This window comes from Lucilia sericata, unplaced genomic scaffold, assembly GCF_015586225.1.
Source record: "Lucilia sericata isolate MDLA Ls3-8-SP2 unplaced genomic scaffold, ASM1558622v1 Contig000545F_arrow, whole genome shotgun sequence".
In the NCBI taxonomy this organism is placed as follows: Eukaryota; Metazoa; Arthropoda; class Insecta; order Diptera; family Calliphoridae; genus Lucilia; species Lucilia sericata.
In genome coordinates this window covers 79534-100639 of record NW_023994555.1, presented here as the reverse complement: position 1 = coordinate 100639, position 21106 = coordinate 79534, and the positions used below count along the sequence as shown (strand labels likewise).

General features: G+C 32.6%; 1 protein-coding gene across 1 annotated transcript; it reads left to right on the top strand.

Annotated features, from left to right (window-relative positions):
• The first annotated feature begins 253 nt into the window (after window positions 1–253).
• Window positions 254–20550, top strand: LOC119606007 (G-box-binding factor). The gene is given in 12 exon segments (XM_037959368.1): window positions 254–883; window positions 3904–4811; window positions 9348–9669; window positions 14251–14358; window positions 14360–14407; window positions 16884–17409; window positions 17494–17613; window positions 17700–17939; window positions 18003–18269; window positions 18329–19431; window positions 19491–19698; window positions 20410–20550. Coding segments are annotated over 10 exon segments (2751 nt in total). The 5' UTR covers window positions 254–883; window positions 3904–4811; window positions 9348–9588; the 3' UTR covers window positions 20460–20550.
• The last annotated feature ends 556 nt before the right edge of the window (window positions 20551–21106 follow it).

Sequence of the window (21106 nt, the reverse complement as noted above, 5' to 3'; positions counted from 1 at the left end):
GAAACGAAAAAACCAAAAAAACAAAAAAAAAAAAAAAAAAAAAAATCGCTAAAAAATTTAAAAAAGAAAATCTGTGTTCTATTCTACAAAAAGGCAAATGAAATGAAAATATAATAATAAATAAAAAAACACACACACGGGGATTATAAAAAGAAAAAAAAAAAAAATAAATAACAAAAAAGTACAAAAAACGAGCCCGAAAAAGAAAATTCAAAGAAAATTGTGTAACAAAAATTTTTTTATAAAAATAAAATTATTAAAAAAGTTTAAAATTAAAAAAGAAAGAAATGAAATCTTAAAAAATTTCTTAAAAATAATGAAAAATTGTTTAAAAAGTTTAAAAATATAAAAAAGAAAATTTCTGAAAATCTCCCTTTAAAAAGTGATTAATGTGTCTGGCCACAATAATACGCCATAAATCGATAGATTTGTTTCCAGAAAAACAAATTTTATTAAAACAATCCCTTAAAACTTAAATTATTATAAAAACGTCATCCAAAAAAATATCTCTACATTAAAAAAAAAAATAACAAAAAATATATATATTGCACTAAAAAAAATTTCACCCAGACTTTCCCCCTTCCATTATTTAAATTAATATTCAAAGTGTATCACAAAAAATAAAAAATCCCTCTTACCACCCTACACCACTTTGGAAGCTAAACGTAAAAAAGCACTCAACTGCACATGTTGTTTGTCATATAGAGTCAGTCAGTCGGTGTCAGACATGTCGGTGTTAAAAAATGAGGTGTAACCGTGGCAGGTTGTATAAAAGGACAGACAACTAAAGTTAAAAATATAAAAAAGGTCATAAAACATTCTTCTAAAACTCACCTTGGAAGACCTAAAGGGAACAGTTTAGGAACTTTTAGCGAATTGTAAAGTAAATTTGAAAGTAGATCAAATAATATATTTTATATTATAATCTACTAGATTCATAGCCTGTCTATAGCCTAGTTCATAGTATAGTCTATAACCTAGTCTATAGTCAAGCTTATGGTATAGACTAGACTATAACCCAGTTTATATTCTAGTCTATAGACTAGTCTACAATCTAGTGTAGTATATAGTCTACTCTATAGTTTAATCTTAAGTCTATAGTCTACTCTATAGTCAAGTCTATAGTTTAGTCTAGACTGTTAATAGTCTAGTGTATAGACTAGTATACAATATAGTCTAATCTATAGTCTAGCCTATAGTCTAGTTAATAGTGTAGTCTGTAGTCTACTCTATAGTTTAGTATATAGTCTAGTCTATAGTCCAGCCTACAGTCTAGTCTTAAGTCAAGTCTATAACACAGTCTATAGTATAGTCTAGCCTATAGTCAAGTCTTTACTCTAGCCTATAGTCTAGTCTAGTCTATGGTCTAGTTTATAGTATAGTCTATGATCTAATCTAGCCTTTCGTCTAGTCTAAGATATAGTCTATAGTCTAGGCTATAGTCTAGTCTGTGGTATAGTGTAGTCTACAGTGCAGTCTACAGTGTAGTCTATAGTCTAGTCTATAGACTAGTCTATGGTCTAATCTATAGTCTAATCTATGGTCTAGTCTATAGTCTAGTCTATAGTCAAATCTATAGTCTAATCTATAGTCTAGTCTATAGTCTAGTCTATAGTCTGGTCTATAGTCTAGTCTAGTCTAGTCTATAGTCTAGTCTATAGTCTAGTCTAGTCTAGTCTAGTCTAGTCTAGTCTAGTCTATAGTCTAGTCTATAGTCTAGTCTATAGTCTAGTCTATAGTCTAGTCTATAGTCTAGTCTATAGTCTAGTCTATAGTCTAGTCTCCTAGTCTATTAGAGTAGTCTATAGTCTAGTCTATAGTATAGCCTATAGTCTAGTCTATAGTCTAATCTATAGAGTAGTCTATAGAGTAGTCTATAGAATAGTCTATAGTCTAGTCTATAGTCTAGTCTATAGTCTAGTCTATAGTCTAGTCTATAGTCTAGTCTATAGTCTAGTCTATAGTCTAGTCTATAGTCTAGTCTATAGTCTAGTCTATAGTCTAGTCTATAGTCTAGTCTAGTCTATATTCTAGTCTATAGTCTAGTCTATAGTCTAGTCTATAGTCTAGTCTATAGTCTAGTCTATAGTCTAGTCTATAGTCTAGTATATAGTCTAGTATATAGTCTAGTCTATAGTCTAGTCTATAGTCTAGTCTATAGTCTAGTCTATAGTCTAGTCTATAGTCTAGTCTATAGTCTAGTAGTCTAATCTAAAGTCTAGTCTATAGTCTAGTCTATAGTCTAGTCTATAGTCTAGTCTATAGTCTAGTCTATAGTCTAGTCTATAGTCTAGTCTATAGTCTAATCTAAAGTCTAGTCTAATAGTCTAGTCTATAGTCTAGTCTATAGTCTAATCTAAAGTCTAGTCTATAGTCTAGTCTATAGTCTAGTCTATAGTCTAGTCTATAGTCTAGTCTATAGTCTAGTCTATAGTCTAGTCTATAGTCTAGTCTATAGTCTAGTTTATAGTCTAGTCTATAGTCTAGTTTATGGTCTAGTTTATGGTCTAGTCTATAGTCTAGTCTATAGTCTAGTCTATAGTCTAGTCTATAGTCTAGTCTATAGTCTAATCTATAGTCAAGTCTATAGTCTAGTCTATAGTCTAGTCTATAGTCTAGTCTATAGTCTAGTCTATAGTCTAGTCTATAGTCTATAGTCTAGTCTATAGTCTAGTCTATAGTCTAGTCTATAGTCTAGTCTATAGTCTAGTCTATAGTCTAGTCTATAGTCTAGTCTATAGTCTAGTCTATAGTCTAGTCTATAGTCTAGTCTATAGTCTAGTCTATAGTCTAGTCTATAGTCTAGTCTATAGTCTAGTCTATAGTCTAGTCTATAGTCTAGTCTATAGTCTAGTCTATAGTCTAGTCTAGTCTATAGTCTAGGCTATAGTCTAGTTTATAGTCTAGTCTATAGTCTAGTCTATAGTCTAGTCTATAGTCTAGTCTATAGTCTAGTCTATAGTCTAGTCTATAGTCTAGTCTATAGTCTAGTCTATAGTCTAGTCTATAGTCTAGTCTATAGTCTAGTCTATAGTCTAGTCTATAGTCTAGTCTATAGTCTAGTTTATAGTCTAGTCTATAGTCTAGTCTATAGTCTAGTCTATAGTCTAGTCTATAGTCTAGTCTATAGTCTAGTCTATAGTCTAGTCTATAGTCTAGTCTATAGTCTAGTCTATAGTCTAGTCTATAGTCTAGTCTATAGTCTAGTCATATAGTCTTATTCTATAGTCTAGTCTATAGTCTAGTCTTATAGTCTAGTCTATAGTCTAGTCTTATGTCTAGTCTATAGTCTAGTCTATAGTCTAGTCTATAGCTATAGTCTATAGTCATTAGTCATTAGTATAGTCTAATAGTTCTAGTCTATAGTCTAGTCTATAGGTCTAGCTTATAGTCTAGTCTATAGTCTAGTCTCTAGTCGTAGTCTATAGTCTAGTCATAGTTAGTCTAGTCATGTATAGTCTAGTCTATAGGTCTAGTCTATCGTCTAGTCTATAGTCTTAGTCTATAGTCTAGGTCTATGTCTCGTCTATAGTCTAGTCTATAGTCTAGTCTATAGCTAGTCATAGTTCTTAGTTCTATTAGGTCTTATAGTCTGTCTAGTCTATAGTCTAGGATATAGTCTAGTTTATAGGTCTAGTCTATTCGTCTTAGGTCTATGGTGTGACTATGGCATTGTCTATAGTTAAGTTTACAGTTTAGTCCATAGAAGTCTAGTAGTCTAGTCTAGTTCATATAGTTCTAGTTTGTACAATAAAACAATTTAGAACTAAATTGTTCTTTACAACAAAATTAAGATTTAGGGACAACATTAAAAATTTTTGGTGGTATAGGGTATTTTGTATGAGGGATATTTGTTGCTCCTATACATAAATTTTATATAAAATTTCTTTCTCTCTCCTTCAGTGACTCCTCGACTACGTTAAGTTTATTAAAAAAGAACTTTAAAAATTTGAAACCAGCAAACAACTAAATAAAATGTTAAAATTTTCGTAAAAAAACACAAAAACAAAAAACTTTTATATTTAATTTTTCGTTTCAAATTTAAATAATTTTCCAACAACAATAATTTTAACACCACTTTCTACGTATTCTACAAAATGTTTAAATTTATTATTTATGTTTTTGTTTAAAAAAATTTTGAGACGACGAAAATTTTGGAAAAACAAAAAAATGCACAAAATAATCAAATTTAAAAAGATCTTAAAATTTAAGTAAAAAAAGACAATAATAAATTATAATAGCAACAACAACAAAAAACCAGCAACAAACATGTTCGATATTCGTTGAGTTCCTATAAAATGCACGGCTGAAACGACAACAAACACATACAAACCAAAACCAAACATAAAAAAATCGTAATAATACCAACAACAACAATAAATTACCATATAAAACCTATAATAAAAACAGAACAAAAAGAAACTCTCACAATACACTCACCCACACACTTACTCTCTCTCTCTCACACTCTTCCTTATATAAAAGAAATAAATGGCGTTGATGATAAAAATGATGTTGCCAGCAAATAAACAAACATCATCAGCAACAACTACTATTACTACTACTATAGCAACAACAAAAACAACTTCTATTAACAACAACTTTAACAATAATAAACAAACATTGATGATGAGACGACGAGCTTGAAAAACAAAAACAACCAGCAACAAATTTCCAGTTATTTTCTTATCAAATCTGAAATATTAAGGACTCTACACCCTCTCACTCTCTATATCCTGTTTTCATTTCCTTCTGCTGCAGATTCTTTCGATACTTGTTTGGTTTCAGCAACAAATTTATGAATATTTGAGGTAAGCACAATGAATATTTATCTCAACTTAAAATTCATAAAATACTAATATTTAAAAGACAAGATTACATATTTAAAATACATGATAACACTATAGACTATAGACTGTAAACTAGACTATAGACTAGACTATAGACTAGACTATAGACTAGACTATAGACTAGACAATAGACTAGACTATAGACTAGACTATAGACTAGACTATAGACTAGACTATAGACTAGACTATAGACTAGACTATAAACAAGACTATAGACTAGACTATAGACTAGACTATAGACCCGACTATAGACTAGACGATAGACTAGACAATAGACTCGACTATAGACTAGACGATAGACTAGACTACTAGACTACTATAGACTAGACTATAGACTAGACTATAGACTAGACTATAGACTAGACTATAGACTAGGCTATAGACTAGACTATAGACTAGACTATAGACTAGACTATAGACTAGACTATAGACTAGGCTATAGACTAGACTATAGACTAGACTATAGACTAGACTATAGACTAGACTATAGACTAGACTATAGACTAGACTATAGACTAGACTATAGACTAGACTATAGACTAGACTATAGACTAGACTATAGACTAGACTATAGACTAGACTATAGACTAGACTATAGGCTAGACTATAGGCTAGACTATAGACTAGACTATATACTAGACTATAGACTAGACTATAGACTAGACTATAGACTAGACTATAGACTAGACTATAGACTAGACTATAGACTAGACTATAGATTAGACTATAGACTAGACTATAGACTAGACTATAGACTAGACTATAGACTAGACTATAGACTAGACTATAGACTAGACTATAGACTAGACTATAGACTAGACTATAGACTAGACTATAGACTAGACTATAGACTAGACTATAGACTAAACTATAGACTAGACTACAAACTAGACTATAGACTGAACTATAGACTAGACTATAGGCTAGACTATAGACTAGACTATAGACTAGACTATAGAATAGACTATAGACTCGACTATAGACTAGACTATAAACTAGACTATAGACTCGACTATAGACTAGACTAGACGATAGACTAGACAATAGACTAGACTATAGACTAGACTATAGACTAGACTATAGACTAGACTATAGACTAGACTATAGGCTAGACTATAGGCTAGACTATAGACTCGACAATAGACTAGACTATAGACTAGACTATAGACTAGACTATAAACTAGACTATAGACTAGACTATAGACTCGACTATAGACTAGACTATAGACTAGACTATAGACTAGACTATAGACTAGACCATAGACTAGACTATAGACTAGACTCTATAGTCTAGACTATAGACTCGACTATAGACTAGACTATAAAGTAGACTTTAGACTAGACTATAGACTAGACTATAGACTAGACTATAGACTAGACTATAGACTAGACTATAGACTAGACTATAGACTAGACTATAGACTAGACTAGACTAGTATAGACTAGACTATAGACTAGACTATAGACTAGACTTATAGACTAGACTATAGACTAGACTATAGACTAGACTATAGACTAGACTATAGACTAAACTATAGACTAGACTATAGACTAGACTATGGACTAGACTATAGACTAAACTATAGACTAGACTATAGACTAGACTATAGACTAGACTATAGACTAGACTATAGACTAGACTATAGACTAGACTATAGACTAGACTATAGACTAGACTATAGACTAGACTATAGACTAGACTATAGACTATAGACTAGACTATAGACTAGACTATAGACTAGACTATAGACTAGACTATAGACTAGACTATAGACTAGACTATAGACTAGACTATAGACTAGACTGTAGACTAGACTTTAGACTAGACTTTAGACTAGACTATATACTGGACCATACTCTAGACTAGACTATAGACTAGACTATAGACCAGACTATAGACTAGACTATAGACTAGACTATATACTAGACTATATACTAGACTATAGACTAGACTATATACTAGACTATAGAACTAGACTATAGACTAGACTATAGACTAGACTATAGACTAGACTATAGGACTAGACTATAGACTAGACTATAGGACTAGACTATAGACTAGGACTATAGACTAGACTATAGACTAGACTATAGACTAGACTATAGACTAGACTATAGGACTAGACTATAGACTAGACTATAGACTAGACTATAGACTAGACTATAGACTAGACTATAGACTAGACTATAGAATAGACTATAGACTAGACTATAGACTAGACTATAGACTAGACTATAGACTAGACTATAGACTAGACTATAGACTAGACTATAGACTGGACTATAGACTAGACTATAGACTAGACTATAGACTAGACTATAGACTAGGACTATAGACTAGACTATAGACTAGACTATAGACTAGACTATAGACTAGACTATAGACTAGACTATAGACTAGACTATAGACTAGACTATAGACTAGACTATAGACTATAGACTAGACTATAGACTAGACTATAGACTAGACTATAGACTAGACTATAGACTAGACTATAACTAGACTATAGACTAGACTATAGACTAGACTATAGACTAGACTATAGACTAGACTATAGACTATACTATAGACTAGACTATAGACTAGACTATAGACTAGACTATAGACTAGACTACAGACTAGACTATAGACTAGACTATAGACTAGACTATAGACTAGACTATAGACTAGACTATAGACTAGACTATAGACTAGACTATAGACTAGACTATAGACTAGACTATAGACTAGACTATAGACTAGACTATAGACTAGACTATAGACTAGACAATAGACTAGACTATAGACTAGACTATAGACTAGACTATAGAATAGACTATAGACTAGACTATAGCTTAGACCATAGACTAGACTACAGACTCGACTATAGACTATACGATAGACTAGACTATAGACTAGACTATACTATAGACTCGACTACAGACTAGACGATAGGCTAGACTATAGACTAGACTATAGACTATACTATAGACTAGACTATAGACTAGACTATAGACTATACTATAGACTAGACTATAGACTAGACTATAGACTAGACTATAGACTAGACTATAGACTAGACTATAGACTAGACTATAGACTAGACTATAGACTAGACAATAGACTAGACTATAGACTAGACTATAGACTAGACTATAGACTAGACTATAGGCTAGACTATAGATTAGACTATAGACTAGACTATAGACTAGACAATAGACTAGACTATAGGCTAGACTATAGACTAGACTATAGACTAGACTATAGACTAGACTATAGACTAGACTGTAGACTATACTATAGACTATACTATAGACTCGACAATAGACTCGACAATAGACTAGACTGTAGACTAGACTATAGACTAGACTATAGACTAGACTAGACTATAGACTAGACTATAGACTAGACTATAGACTAGACTATAGACTAGACTATAGACTAGACTATAGACTAGACTATAGACTAGACTATAGACGAGACTATAGACTAGACTATAGACTAGACTATAGACTAGACTATAGACTATACTACAGACTAGACTATAGATTAGACTATTGACTAGGCTATAGTCTAGGCTATAGACTAGACTATAGACTAGACTGGACTATAGATTGGACTATAGACTAGACTATAGATTATACTATAGACTAGACTATAGACTCCACTATAGACTACACTACAGTTTAGACTACAAACTAGACTATAGACTAGACTGTAAACTGCACGATAAAGAAGAATATACTCTAGACTATAGACAACACAATACATTATACTATAGACTAGACTATAGATTGGACTATTGCTTTTGAAGCTTATTTAGCCATTTTAAAAGTGTATTTAAGAGTTATTTTAAAAACTGATAAGGTCTTTTGTCTGAAGCATATCGAAGCCCTTTAACTGAAACTTATTAAAGCTCTTTGTCAAAAGTTTGCTTAAGTTTTTTTTATCTAAAGATTACTTTAGTTTTTAACGTAAAATTTTTTTAGGCTTTTTATGTTAAAGATTATAAGAGATTTTGGTTTAAGGTTTATAAACGTTTTTTAAGAAAAGCTTATAAAAAGTTTTAAGTTTGTTATTTAAATTTATTTAAGTTTGTTTTTAAGTTTGTTTAAAAGCTTTAAGATTTGTTAATTCAAGTTTAGAAAAATATATTTTAAGGCTTATTATCAAAAGCATTATGAAGCTTTTTATCAAAAGCTTTTTGAAGCTTTTTATTAAAAGCTTTTTGAAGCTTTTTGTCAAAAGCGTTTTGGAGCTTTTTATCAAAAGCTTTTTGAAGCTTTTTATCAAAATTTTTTTGGAGATTTTTATCAAAAGCTTTTTGAAGCTTTTTATCAAAAGAGTTTTAAAGCTTTTTATTAAAAGCTTTTGGAAGCTTTTTTTTGAAAGCTTTTAGTCAAATGCTTTGTGATTACTGTTGTCTTAAGCTTTTGATTAAACATATATTGAAGCTTTTTTTTAAGTTATTTTTTTTGTACATAAGAACTAACAGTTTTCTCTTTATTTTCTTACAGACTACTTACTCCAACAACAAAATAAACTTGCATACTACTCTACCAAAAAAAAGCTCAAAAACTTTACACACCCAAAGTCTTCCAAAGCTTAAAATTATTAAAAAAAGGAAAAATTTTTTTATAAAAAAAAAAAACAAAGAAAAGCTGTAACAACAACTACTAATATAAAAGAACATACTGAAAAAGTTTAAACTAAAAAGAAAACCAAAAAAAAAAAAACAAATAACGCCTTTAACAAGGCATGTTTATACCTGATTCTTTACGTAGCTGTATGATCGAGACGGACGTTAATTCTTATCTACAAACATCATCCTCAGGACAGGTGCTGAATTTATACGTGGTATCAGTTTTTAAGCAATTAAATGAATAAATTAAATGAACCAAAAAAAATATAATTTGAATTCTTAAAACAAAATGAAAACCAAAAACAGCTAAAATAATGAAACTAACAGCATCAAAACTAAGCTCATTTAACTAATTTGTTTAAACAGCAACGAACCCCTTTAAAAAATAAAAGAGTTTAATTATTGAGAATGAAAAGGATCACAGCTTTTTTCCATTTAGCAAATTAAAGGCGAAAAGCCCCCCTCTTCTCAGAAAAAATAATACCAACAATAAACAGACAAACAAAAATAAATCATAAAACTCTGTGTTTAACTCTCTAATCTCTCTCGTTAACTAAGTAATTACAAAAGTTACTAAACAACTAACTCTCTCTCTCTCTGTCTGTGTGTGTGTTGTTTTTTTTAACAAAGTTTGTTTTTGGTGTAATTACATATTGTCGTGTTTATTTTTGTTTATTACTTGTAAACTTTTTTTCACATCCTTTTTTTCTGTCTCTTTCTTTTCACCATTTGATTACATTCCTATTCGCTCTCTCTCTCTCTCTCTCGCTGTCATATAAAATGTCCTTATTACAAACATGTTGTTGTTTTTTCTGTTTTGATTTATCCTTTTACTACTCTGTTGATGTATGTAAATGTCTGTATGTATGTGTGGAATCCCCTTATGTTTGTTTTGTTTTACTATGACCCTTTTTTACAATTATTTCACATGGTGAGAGAGGCGAATTTTCAATGGAAGCGACAGGCTGCAGTTGTCAAAAAAAACACCTTTTTCAAAAATTATAAAAAATTTTTAATTTAAAAACAAATCCTTAAAATTTTGTTTAATTTTGTTCGGCCGCCTGTCGCCTCTATTATAACTCTTCCTTTAGTCCTTTCCGTTTTTCCCTTCATACACTTTCCTTACTCTAGCTGTTTATGTCATTTTTCGTTTAACTTTGTTTTTGTTAAGTTTTCATTTTTTTGTCTTATTTCGTTTTCATTCAATATCCGTTTCCTTTTGTAATACTCGTTACACCTTTGAAACTTTTTTTGTGTTGTATTTGTATGAAATGGTCATATAAAATGGAATGGAGTAGACACAGTTTTGTTGGAAAACATTTTTTTCTTTGCAACTTTTTTATTATGTTTTTCTTTAAAAGTTTTTTTTTAACTATTTTATTACCCCATAATAAATTTGTGAAATTTATGTTGTTGTTTTTTTCTGGAAATACCATTTTAAATCATTATTTTATTTCGCATATAATGAGATCCTTTTTATATATAAATCAAAGTAATTTAAATAATTTGCCACTGAGTGTTTCTTTTAAGTGTTACATTAATATAAATGTGTGTTTGTTTTTTTATATAATTTTTTTTTCTAAAAGTTTATTTTTAAAACCAACTTGTTCTTTTCCCCATAAGTTTTAGGTATTATTCAAATCTTTTCATTTAAAACATTAACGTATACAAGTTTTCGAGAACCAAAATATAGAAGAGGCTTTGCCCCAGTTCAGACAAGTCTAAAAACTATAGTCCAGTTTTTAGACAAATCAGGAGATCAGTTTATAGACAAGTGTATAGATCAGCTTATATATTTATCCATATAATAGGCTACAGAGAAGTCTATAGAACGCTAAACAAAACAGTCTCTATATCTCTATACACTCTATAAATCGGCCAGTCGGTCTATAGACAACAGCATAGATCAGTCTATAGGCACGATTATATATATATGTCTATAGAAAAGTCTATCGATCAGTCTATAGACAATTCTAAAGATCAGTCTGTAGACTAGCCTACAGATCGGTCTATAGAATCGTCTATAGATCGATCTATAGACAAGTCTATCGATTTGTGTATAGAAAAGTCTATAGATCTGCCTATAGATAGTTTTGTAGATCAGTCCACGGACAAGTCTACAGATCAATCTATAGACAAGTCTATAGATCAGTATATGTAAAAGTCTGTAGACATATTTATAGATCAGTGTATAGACAAGTCTATAGTTCAGTCTATATTTCGGTGTACAGACAACACCATAGATTAGTCTATAGACAAGACTATAAACCTGTCTATAAAAAAGTCTATCGATCAATCTATAGACAAGTGTATAGATCAGTCTATATACAAGTCTAAAGATCAGTCTGAAGTCTTGCCTATAGATCGGTCTATAGAGTCGTCTACAGATCGGTCCATAGACAAGTCTATAGATTTGTCTATAGACAAGTTTATAGATCTGTCTATAGAAAAGTCTACAGATCTGCCTATAGACAGGTTTATAGATCAGTCCGCGGACATGTCAATCTATAGACAAGTCTATAGTTCAGTCTACAGACAAATATATAGATCAGTTTATAAACAAGTCTATATAACAGTCTACAGTCAAATCTATAGATCAGTCTATAGAAAAGTCTACAGATCAGTCTATAGACAAGTCCATAGATCAGTCTATAGGCCAGTCTTCAGATCAGTCGATAGACAAGTCTATATATCAGTCTATAGACAAGTCTATAGATCAGTTTATAGACAAGTGTATAGATCAGTCTATAGACAAGTCTATAGATCAGTTTATAGACAAGTGTATAGGTCAGTCTATAGACAAGTCTATAGAGGACTAAAGAACACTCTATATACATGCCTTTAGATCAGTCTATATATAAGCTTATATACCAGTTTGTAGATCAGTCTATAGACCAGTCTGTAGATCTATAGACCAATCTATAGATCAGTGTATAGACTAATATATATATCAATCTATAAAACAGTCTCTTTGCAAATCTACAGATTAGTCTACAGACAAGTCTATTGATTAAACTACAGAATAGTCTAAAAATTAGTCTAGAGACAAGTCTAAAGATTATTCTATAGACAAGTCTGTAGATCGATCTATTAATCGGTCTATATGTCAGTCTATAGAACAGTCTATAGATCAAAGTATTGACTAGTCTATAAATCAGTCCATAAGTAAATGTATAGATCAGTGTGTAAATCAGCCTATAGATCAGTCTATAGATCAGGCAATAGACAAATCTATAGAGCAATATGTAGATCGTTCTAAAGATCAGTCTATAAAGTGTGTAGATTAGTCTTAAGGTCAATCTATAGACAAGTCTTAAAATAAGTCTATTTATAGATCATAGATCAGCATGTTGATCAGTCTATTGTCAGTCTGTTATCTAGTCTATAGATCAGTCTGTGAACTAATTCATATAAAAATTTAAAATACATTATATAGATCATCTTACACATCAGACTTTTTACCGGGTCTATAACCCAGTCTATACATAATCAGACTTCTTTCTTGCCTTAAACAGCATTTCTTGATGGAATTCCTTCTTTCTTATTTTCGCAATAGTGTCTTCTATTTTATTATTCACTAATTCACCTACTTTAGTCGAAGATATAAAAAAAACCATAATGTTAGAAAAAACAAATTAGACAGAAAATATAAACAGCTCTAAAGTGAATTACAATTTTATTTGTTTTTAAACTGACCTACCAAAAGAATTTTTTAGTACTAATCACAGCTAATTTGTATGCAAAATGCGTGCATTTTAAAAAAGACGTGACTACGCAAAAGCAACATATTGTATCAAAGCGAATATAAAAAAAATAGAAACATTACAAAAATATTTCTATATTAAATAAATATACACCGTATTGTCTTGTGCATACAAAATGTTTGGGTCAATGGACGTTTGAAGTTTGATTTCTTTGCAAAAATTTATTAGAACTTAAAGAGAAACTTGGTAGAATTGGAAAATTATAGTTTAAAAGCAGAAATTTATGAAAATTTATGTAGATTTCAGAAAACAAAAGAAATAGATCTTTAAAACTGATTTTCAATATTAAAACCCGGGATTCCTTGATCTGTGAGATATATTTTGCTATAATGTCCCATAATTACATTATCACTTTGAGCGCACAACAGGCCCGATAGCGGCCTAGGTGTATTTCTTCGGATTTGATGTAGTACACATCCTCCTATCAACCTAACCTAACATTATCAATTTCCTTAAATTACTCTTTTTAATTTCAAAACTCTCTTTTATTTTCTCTTACTCATTTTATATCACCATTTCTCTTTTGATTTTGATTTATTTCTCTCTTCTTTTTTAAACTGAATGTTGTACGCGCCATTTTTTTTAATAAAACAATTTAATCTCTGTATATTTCTTTTCTCAATTATTTAATTAAATGTATTTAATCTAAATGTTTAAATGTTTGTAAAACTCATCATCAATATTAAAACTAACAAAAAATATTACTTATACAAAAAACTCAAATATTTTAGTAGAGACTTAAACCAAAAAAAAGTATTGAAAACCAATCAAAACTGCATTTATTTTTGAATTTATATGTGTCTATATAATATTTAGTGTTTCTCTTTTTTAAACTACTACTAATACTACTGCTCTCATGGCTGTAATATTTTTTAAAAAATCACTTTTTGTATTTAGTTTTTAATTTTTTTTATAAATATTTCTCTTTCTTTCTTTTACACTCTCTTTATATCTCTCTCTCTTGTAATTGTTGTCATATGTGTGTTAAATGTGCGTTTGTGTGTATTTGATTAGGATGAGTTTCATCCGTTCATTGAAGCCCTACTACCGTATGTCAAATCATTTTCGTATTCCTGGTTTAATTTACAAGCAGCCAAGCGAAAATATTACAAAAAGCATGAGAAAACGCATGTCACTGGAGGAGGAGAGACATTGTAAAGATGAGTTACAGGTGAGTAAGAGAGAACAACCAGACAAGACTGTAGACATGACTATAGACTAAACCATAGACTAGACTATAGGCTAGACTATAGACTAGACTATAGACTAGACTATCGACTAGACTATAGACTAGACTATAGACTAGACTATAGACTAGACTATAGACTAGACTATAGACTAGACTATAGACTAGACTATAGACTACACTATAGACTACACTATAGACTATCGACTAGACTATACACTACACAATAGACTACACTATAGACTAGACTATACACTACACAATAGACTAGACTATAGACTAGGCTATAGACTAGGCTATAGACTAGACTATAGACTAGACTATAGACTAGACTATAGACTAGACTATAGACTAGACTATAGACTAGACTACAGACTAGACAGACTAGACTAGACTATAGACTAGACAATAGACTAGACTATAGACTAGACTATAGACTAGACTATAGACTAGACTATAGACTAGACTATAGACTAGACTATAGACTAGACTATAGACTAGACTATAGACTAGACTATAGACTAGACTATAGACTAGACTATAGACTAGACTATAGACTAGACTATAGACTAGACTATAGACTAGACTATAGACTAGAATATAGACTAGACTATAGACTAGACTATAGACTAGACTATAGACTAGACTATGGACTTGACTATAGACTAGACTATAGACAAGACTACAGACTAGACTATAGACTAGACTATAGGCTAGACTATAGACTAGACTATAGACTAGACTATAGACTAGACTATAGACTAGACTATAGACTAGACTATAGACTAGACTATAGACTAGACTATAGACTAGACTATAGACTAGACTAGACTATAGACTAGACTATAGACTAGACTATAGACTAGACTATAGACTAGACTATAGACTAGACTATAGACTAGACTATAGACTAGACTTTAGACTAGACTAGACTATAGACTAGACTATAGACTAGACTATAGACTAGACTATAGACTAGACTATAGACTAGACTATAGACTAGACTATAGATTAGACTATAGACTAGACTTTAGACTAGACTATAGACTATAGACTAGACTATAGACTAGACTATAGACTATAGACTAGACTATAGACTAGACTATAGACTAGACTATAGACTAGACTATAGACTAGACTATAGACTAGACTATAGACTAGACTATAGACTAGACTATAGACTAGACTATAGACTAGACTATAGACTAGACTATAGACTAGACTATAGACTAGACTATAGACTAGACTATAGACTAGATTATAGACTAGACTATAGACTAGACTATAGACTAGACTATAGACTAGACTATAGACTAGACTATAGACTAGACTATAGACTAGACTATAGACTAGACTATAGACTAGACTATAGACTAGACTATAGACTAGACTATAGACTAGACTATAGACTAGACTATAGACTAGACTATAGACTAGACTATAGACTAGACTATAGACTAGACTATAGACTAGACTATAGACTAGACTATAGACTAGACTATAGACTAGACTATAGACTAGACTATAGACTAGACTATAGACTAGACTATAGACTAGACTATAGACTAGACTATAGACTAGACTATAGACTAGACTATAGACTAGACTATAGACTAGACTATAGACTAGACTATAGACTAGACTATAGACTAGACTATAGACTAGACTATAGACTAGACTATAGACTAGACTATACTAGACTATAGACTAGACTATAGACTAGACTATAGACTAGACTATAGACTAGACTATAGACTGGACTATAGACTAGACTATAGACTAGACTATAGGCTAGACTATAGACTAGACTATAGACTCGACTACAAACTCGGCTATAGACAAGACTTTAGACTAGACTATAGACTAGACTAAACTATAGGCTAGACTATACTATAGACTAGACTATAGACTACAATATAGACTAGAGTATAGACTAGACTATAGACTAGACTATAGACTAGACTATAGACTAGACTATAGACTAGACTATAGACTAGACTATAGACTAGACTATAGACTAGACTATAGACTAGACTATAGACTAGACTATAGACTAGACTATAGACTAGACTAGACTATAGACTAGACTATAGACTAGACTATAGACTAGACTATAGACTAAACTATAGACTGTATATTTGACTATAGACTAGACTATAGACTAGTCTAGACTACACTATAGATTGGACTATGGACTAGACTATAGACTAGATTATAGACTAGACTATAGACTAGACTATAAACGCATGCTTTAGACTATAGTATAGAATAGACTTTAGACTAGACTATAAACTTTACTATATAGTAGACTACAATGCGGACTAGATTTTGGACTAGACTTTACACTAGACTTTAGACTAGAGTTTAGGCTAGACTATAGTCCAGACCGTATACTGAACTATAACTACACTTTTATAAGGTTACTCTTAATAATCTTCAACGTAATTCCCCTTTATTTCAGAACGAAAAAGCAGAAGTTAAACAAAAATGGGCCTCTCGCCTCTTGGGCAAACTACGCAAAGACATAACGCAAGAATGTCGCGAAGATTTCGTACAATCGATTACGGGTAAACGTAAATCGATATGTGTTCTCTCCAATCCCGATCAAAAAGGCAAAATGCGGCGCATTGATTGCCTACGTCAAGCGGACAAAGTATGGCGTTTGGATTTAGTTATGGTCATACTATTCAAAGCCATACCTTTGGAGAGTACCGATGGTGAGCGTTTGGAAAAGTCACCCGAATGTATACATCCAGCCTTGTGTGTTAATCCTTATCACATTAATGTTTCGGTACGAGAACTAGACCTATATTTGGCTAATTTCATTAACACACACGATCCGCTAAGTAGTCCTACGCCCTCATCACCACATCCGGGTACGCCTACCACGCCATCACTCATGCTGTATAGTAATGAGCATAACAATAACAACAACAATAATCCAGCCGACAATAAGAAACACGCCGATGAAGAGCGTAAAGCGAAAGGTATGTATGATGAGCAAGAGATGAAATATTCCTTTTTTGCCAAAACTAACATTAAGCCCAACTACCCACAACATGCGGCATCAGATGTCGAGAGCACACCATTTGCTGGCTACAGTCATAATCCCTACAATGGTGTGGTTTGCAATGATATTATCTTGGCCACTGGGGTATTCTCTTCCAAGGAACTGTGGAAGTTATCAAAAGGTAATTTAAAATTGAAGCCAGCATGTGTCAGTGCCCTTGAATGGTTCATTGTGGTAATGAAGAACCAAAAAATTCTTTCATTTTAGCTTCCATACTGGAAGAAACCACCAATGATCTCATACAGGCCAGTTCCATTAAACTGGAACATCCAACAGCGGCCTATGAATGCCAAACATATCAAATGACTGCATCAGCAGCTCCTCTCGGTTCGGTGGTGGGAGGAGTGAATAGTTTGAGTTCTTCGAGCGGAGGAGGTGGTATGGTTTCAGGCGGAGATGGCAGATCCTCGGTTAGTGCTTCTATGGTATTGCCCTCGGGCTATAGCAGTGAGTACTAATGTTCTTAAATCATTGATGAATTCAGTCTTAATGTTGATTTTATTTTAACAGTTGATTTTGTGGATCCCCGCAGCAGTATGCATCTTTCTAACTCTTCTTTATTGCGTGCTGCCGCTGCTGTATCTTGTAAACCTGATCCTAATGGTTCGCCGCAGGATTCGGTGGGCGGACCCAGCAGTTTTTCTGTGATATTGAGGCAAAATGAAGACAATGGCAGCAATAATGGCGGCTCCAACAATGAGGAAGTGGCTCTTCAAAGATACACTCCTACCAGCAATAGGGTGTTGTTAAGCATGGGACAAATGAGACCAGGAGAAGGTGGGTATTAATGCATGAATTTCCAAAATAAAGATTATATTTGCCTAATTTTCTTTCAGTGTTAATGCAACACAATGTGAGTTCTACATTGGTGCCAAATTCCGTCAGTCCGGCTTTGTATTATCCACAACATAACAGTCCTTCTGCCAATCCCTCTGACAATTCCGAAGAAGCTCAACACCAGCAGCAGCAACAACAACAACAACAGCAGCATCAACAACAGCAACAACACCAACAGCAACAACAGCAGCAACATCAACAGCAACATCATCATCAGCAGCACTTGCATCACTCTCAAACTTCTTCCACTCCCAAATACGCCACAGAAGTTATTAATCATGGTCAGGATATGTCGGAATTTGTGGCCTATGTTTGTCAAGATGCTTCTGGTGTTAATCCTTCGGAAGCTGATTTACATGCTCATCATCATCAAACGTCTTCCCATTTTCAATTGCAACATGCTGCCGCCGCCGCTGCTGTTGGACGTAGCCCCAAATTGTCAGCCGTATCAGCTGCAGCAGCTGCTGCTCATTATCAACAATACAGTACCATGTTGCCTCCGCCTCCTCTGCCGCCAATGGCGCGTCCTGTGGCCATAATACGTTCTACTGGTGATTTGACTATGGTGGCTTCTCCACCCACTTCCGCCAGCATAACACCGCCTCCCTTGACTAGTGTTAGCTCGGCTGGAGATTCACCTCGTCATCATCATCACAGCCATCAACAAATGCAACAACATCATGCTCATCACCACCATCATCATCATCAACAGCATGCCGCCCATCACCAGCAGCAGCAACACACCACCATAGATCACAGTACTAGCACTGGCTTGAGTTCCATGTCCTCCAAACTAACCAATACAACAGCCTCCAGTTCCCAACAAGATTCAGGCAATAATACCATTACCGTAGGCAGTAGCACCAACTCTTCGGATTTGGTAGTGGCCTCAACATCCTCCGCCTCACCTCCTCCTGCACCCACACAAAGTCCACAACATCATATCATTGATGTGGCCCGCTGTAAGACCTCACCCACATCGTCCTCTTCGGCCATAGCGGTTTCGACTCCGACTTCGGCGCTCTCACGCATATCGGCTCAACCGTATCCGCAAACAAATGGACGCGAGTACTTTAATCATTTCCATACACAAACAACACCGGTAAGTTGGAATTAATTTGAAAAAAATCTCAGAATATAATTCTCCATTTCTGTTTCCAGCTGCTGGGTTATACCACCATGTCGGGTGTCATAAGTCCCACTAACTTAAGTTTATATTCCTCGTCATCGGGCGTTTCCTCACATCGCACAACACCCCGTTCACGTTGGAATCCCTCATTTCTTTCTATGGAAGATGATTTTAATATGATGGGCCATACCTTGTCGAGCACAAATCCTGAGGCTACCCCTGTTATACTCATGGAAGATTGTGAGTACCTTGTAGTTTGTAGCTCTCGAATGATTTGACTAAAACTAGAAGCGAACTAGAACTGGTACTAGAATAAGAAGAGAACTAGAGCAAAACTAGAACTGGTGTTAGCACCAGAACGGAGCTAGAATAGAACTAGAGTAGAACTAGAGCAGATCTAGAGCAGAATTAGAATAGAACTAAAACAGTACTAGAATATAACTAGAACAGAACTAGAACAAAACAAGAACAGAACTAGAACAAAACAAGAACAGAACTAGAAAAGAACTAGAACAGAACTAGAACAGAACTAGAACAGAACTAGAACAGAACTAGAACAGAACTAGAACAGAACTAGAACAGAACTAGAACAGAACTAGAACAGAACTAGAACAGAACTAGAACAGAACTAGAAAGCTAGAACAGAACTAGAACAGAACTAGAACAGAACTAGAACAGAACTAGAACAGAACTAGAACAGAACTAGAACAGAACTAGAACAGAACTAGAACAGAACTAGAACAGAACTAGAACAGAACTAGAACAGAACTAGAACAGAACTAGAACAGAACTAGAACAGAACTAGAACAGAACTAGAACAGAACTAGAACAGAACTAGAACAGAACTAGAACAGAACTAACAGAACTAGAACAGAACTAGAACAGAACTAGAACAGAACTAGAACAGAACTAGAACAGAACTAGAAATTAATTTTATGTTTTATTTTTCAGCTGGCCGCTATAGTGATGAATATGTCACCAGTCGTGATTACGTTACATGATTATAAATGCAACAAACTTATTATAGGCCCTACTAGAACTGCAAAATGGTTAAAGTTAAAACTGAAAACTTTAACTCAAAAAAAAAAAAAACTGTAAGAAAATTATAACAATATATTAAAACTATACATTATTATAATTAAATTAGATTTATAAAATTAAACAAAATATTATTATTATTTATTCATTTAATTTATAATATAAAATTAGAAGGAAAGGGGTTTTATTTAAACCCAGAGGAGAAGCAATAAAAGCCTTGGCCAGAAACCAGAGGCTTTGGAAAATGTAAAAACATAATAAAACCTTAAGGCTCAATTAAAATAAAAACTATTAATTAAATAAACTTAAACAACTAATTAATAAAGAAATAATGTACAACAATTTAAAGAACCAAGAAAATGGCGAAAAAGAAATTTTGAAAAAAAACTAGAACTGCAATTTATTATTAACAACCAACAAAGAAAAAAATGCTAGACATTATATTTAAGATATGCCCGTTTATATTATTATGATTATTATACAATTATTATAGGTTTTTTATATATATTATAAAAAAAAAATATGGACAAAACTTCAAAAATAATAATTACTTTAGGAATTTAGAATTTAAAAAAGAAAAAATACAAAACTCCGGCGGCCATTGTTTAAC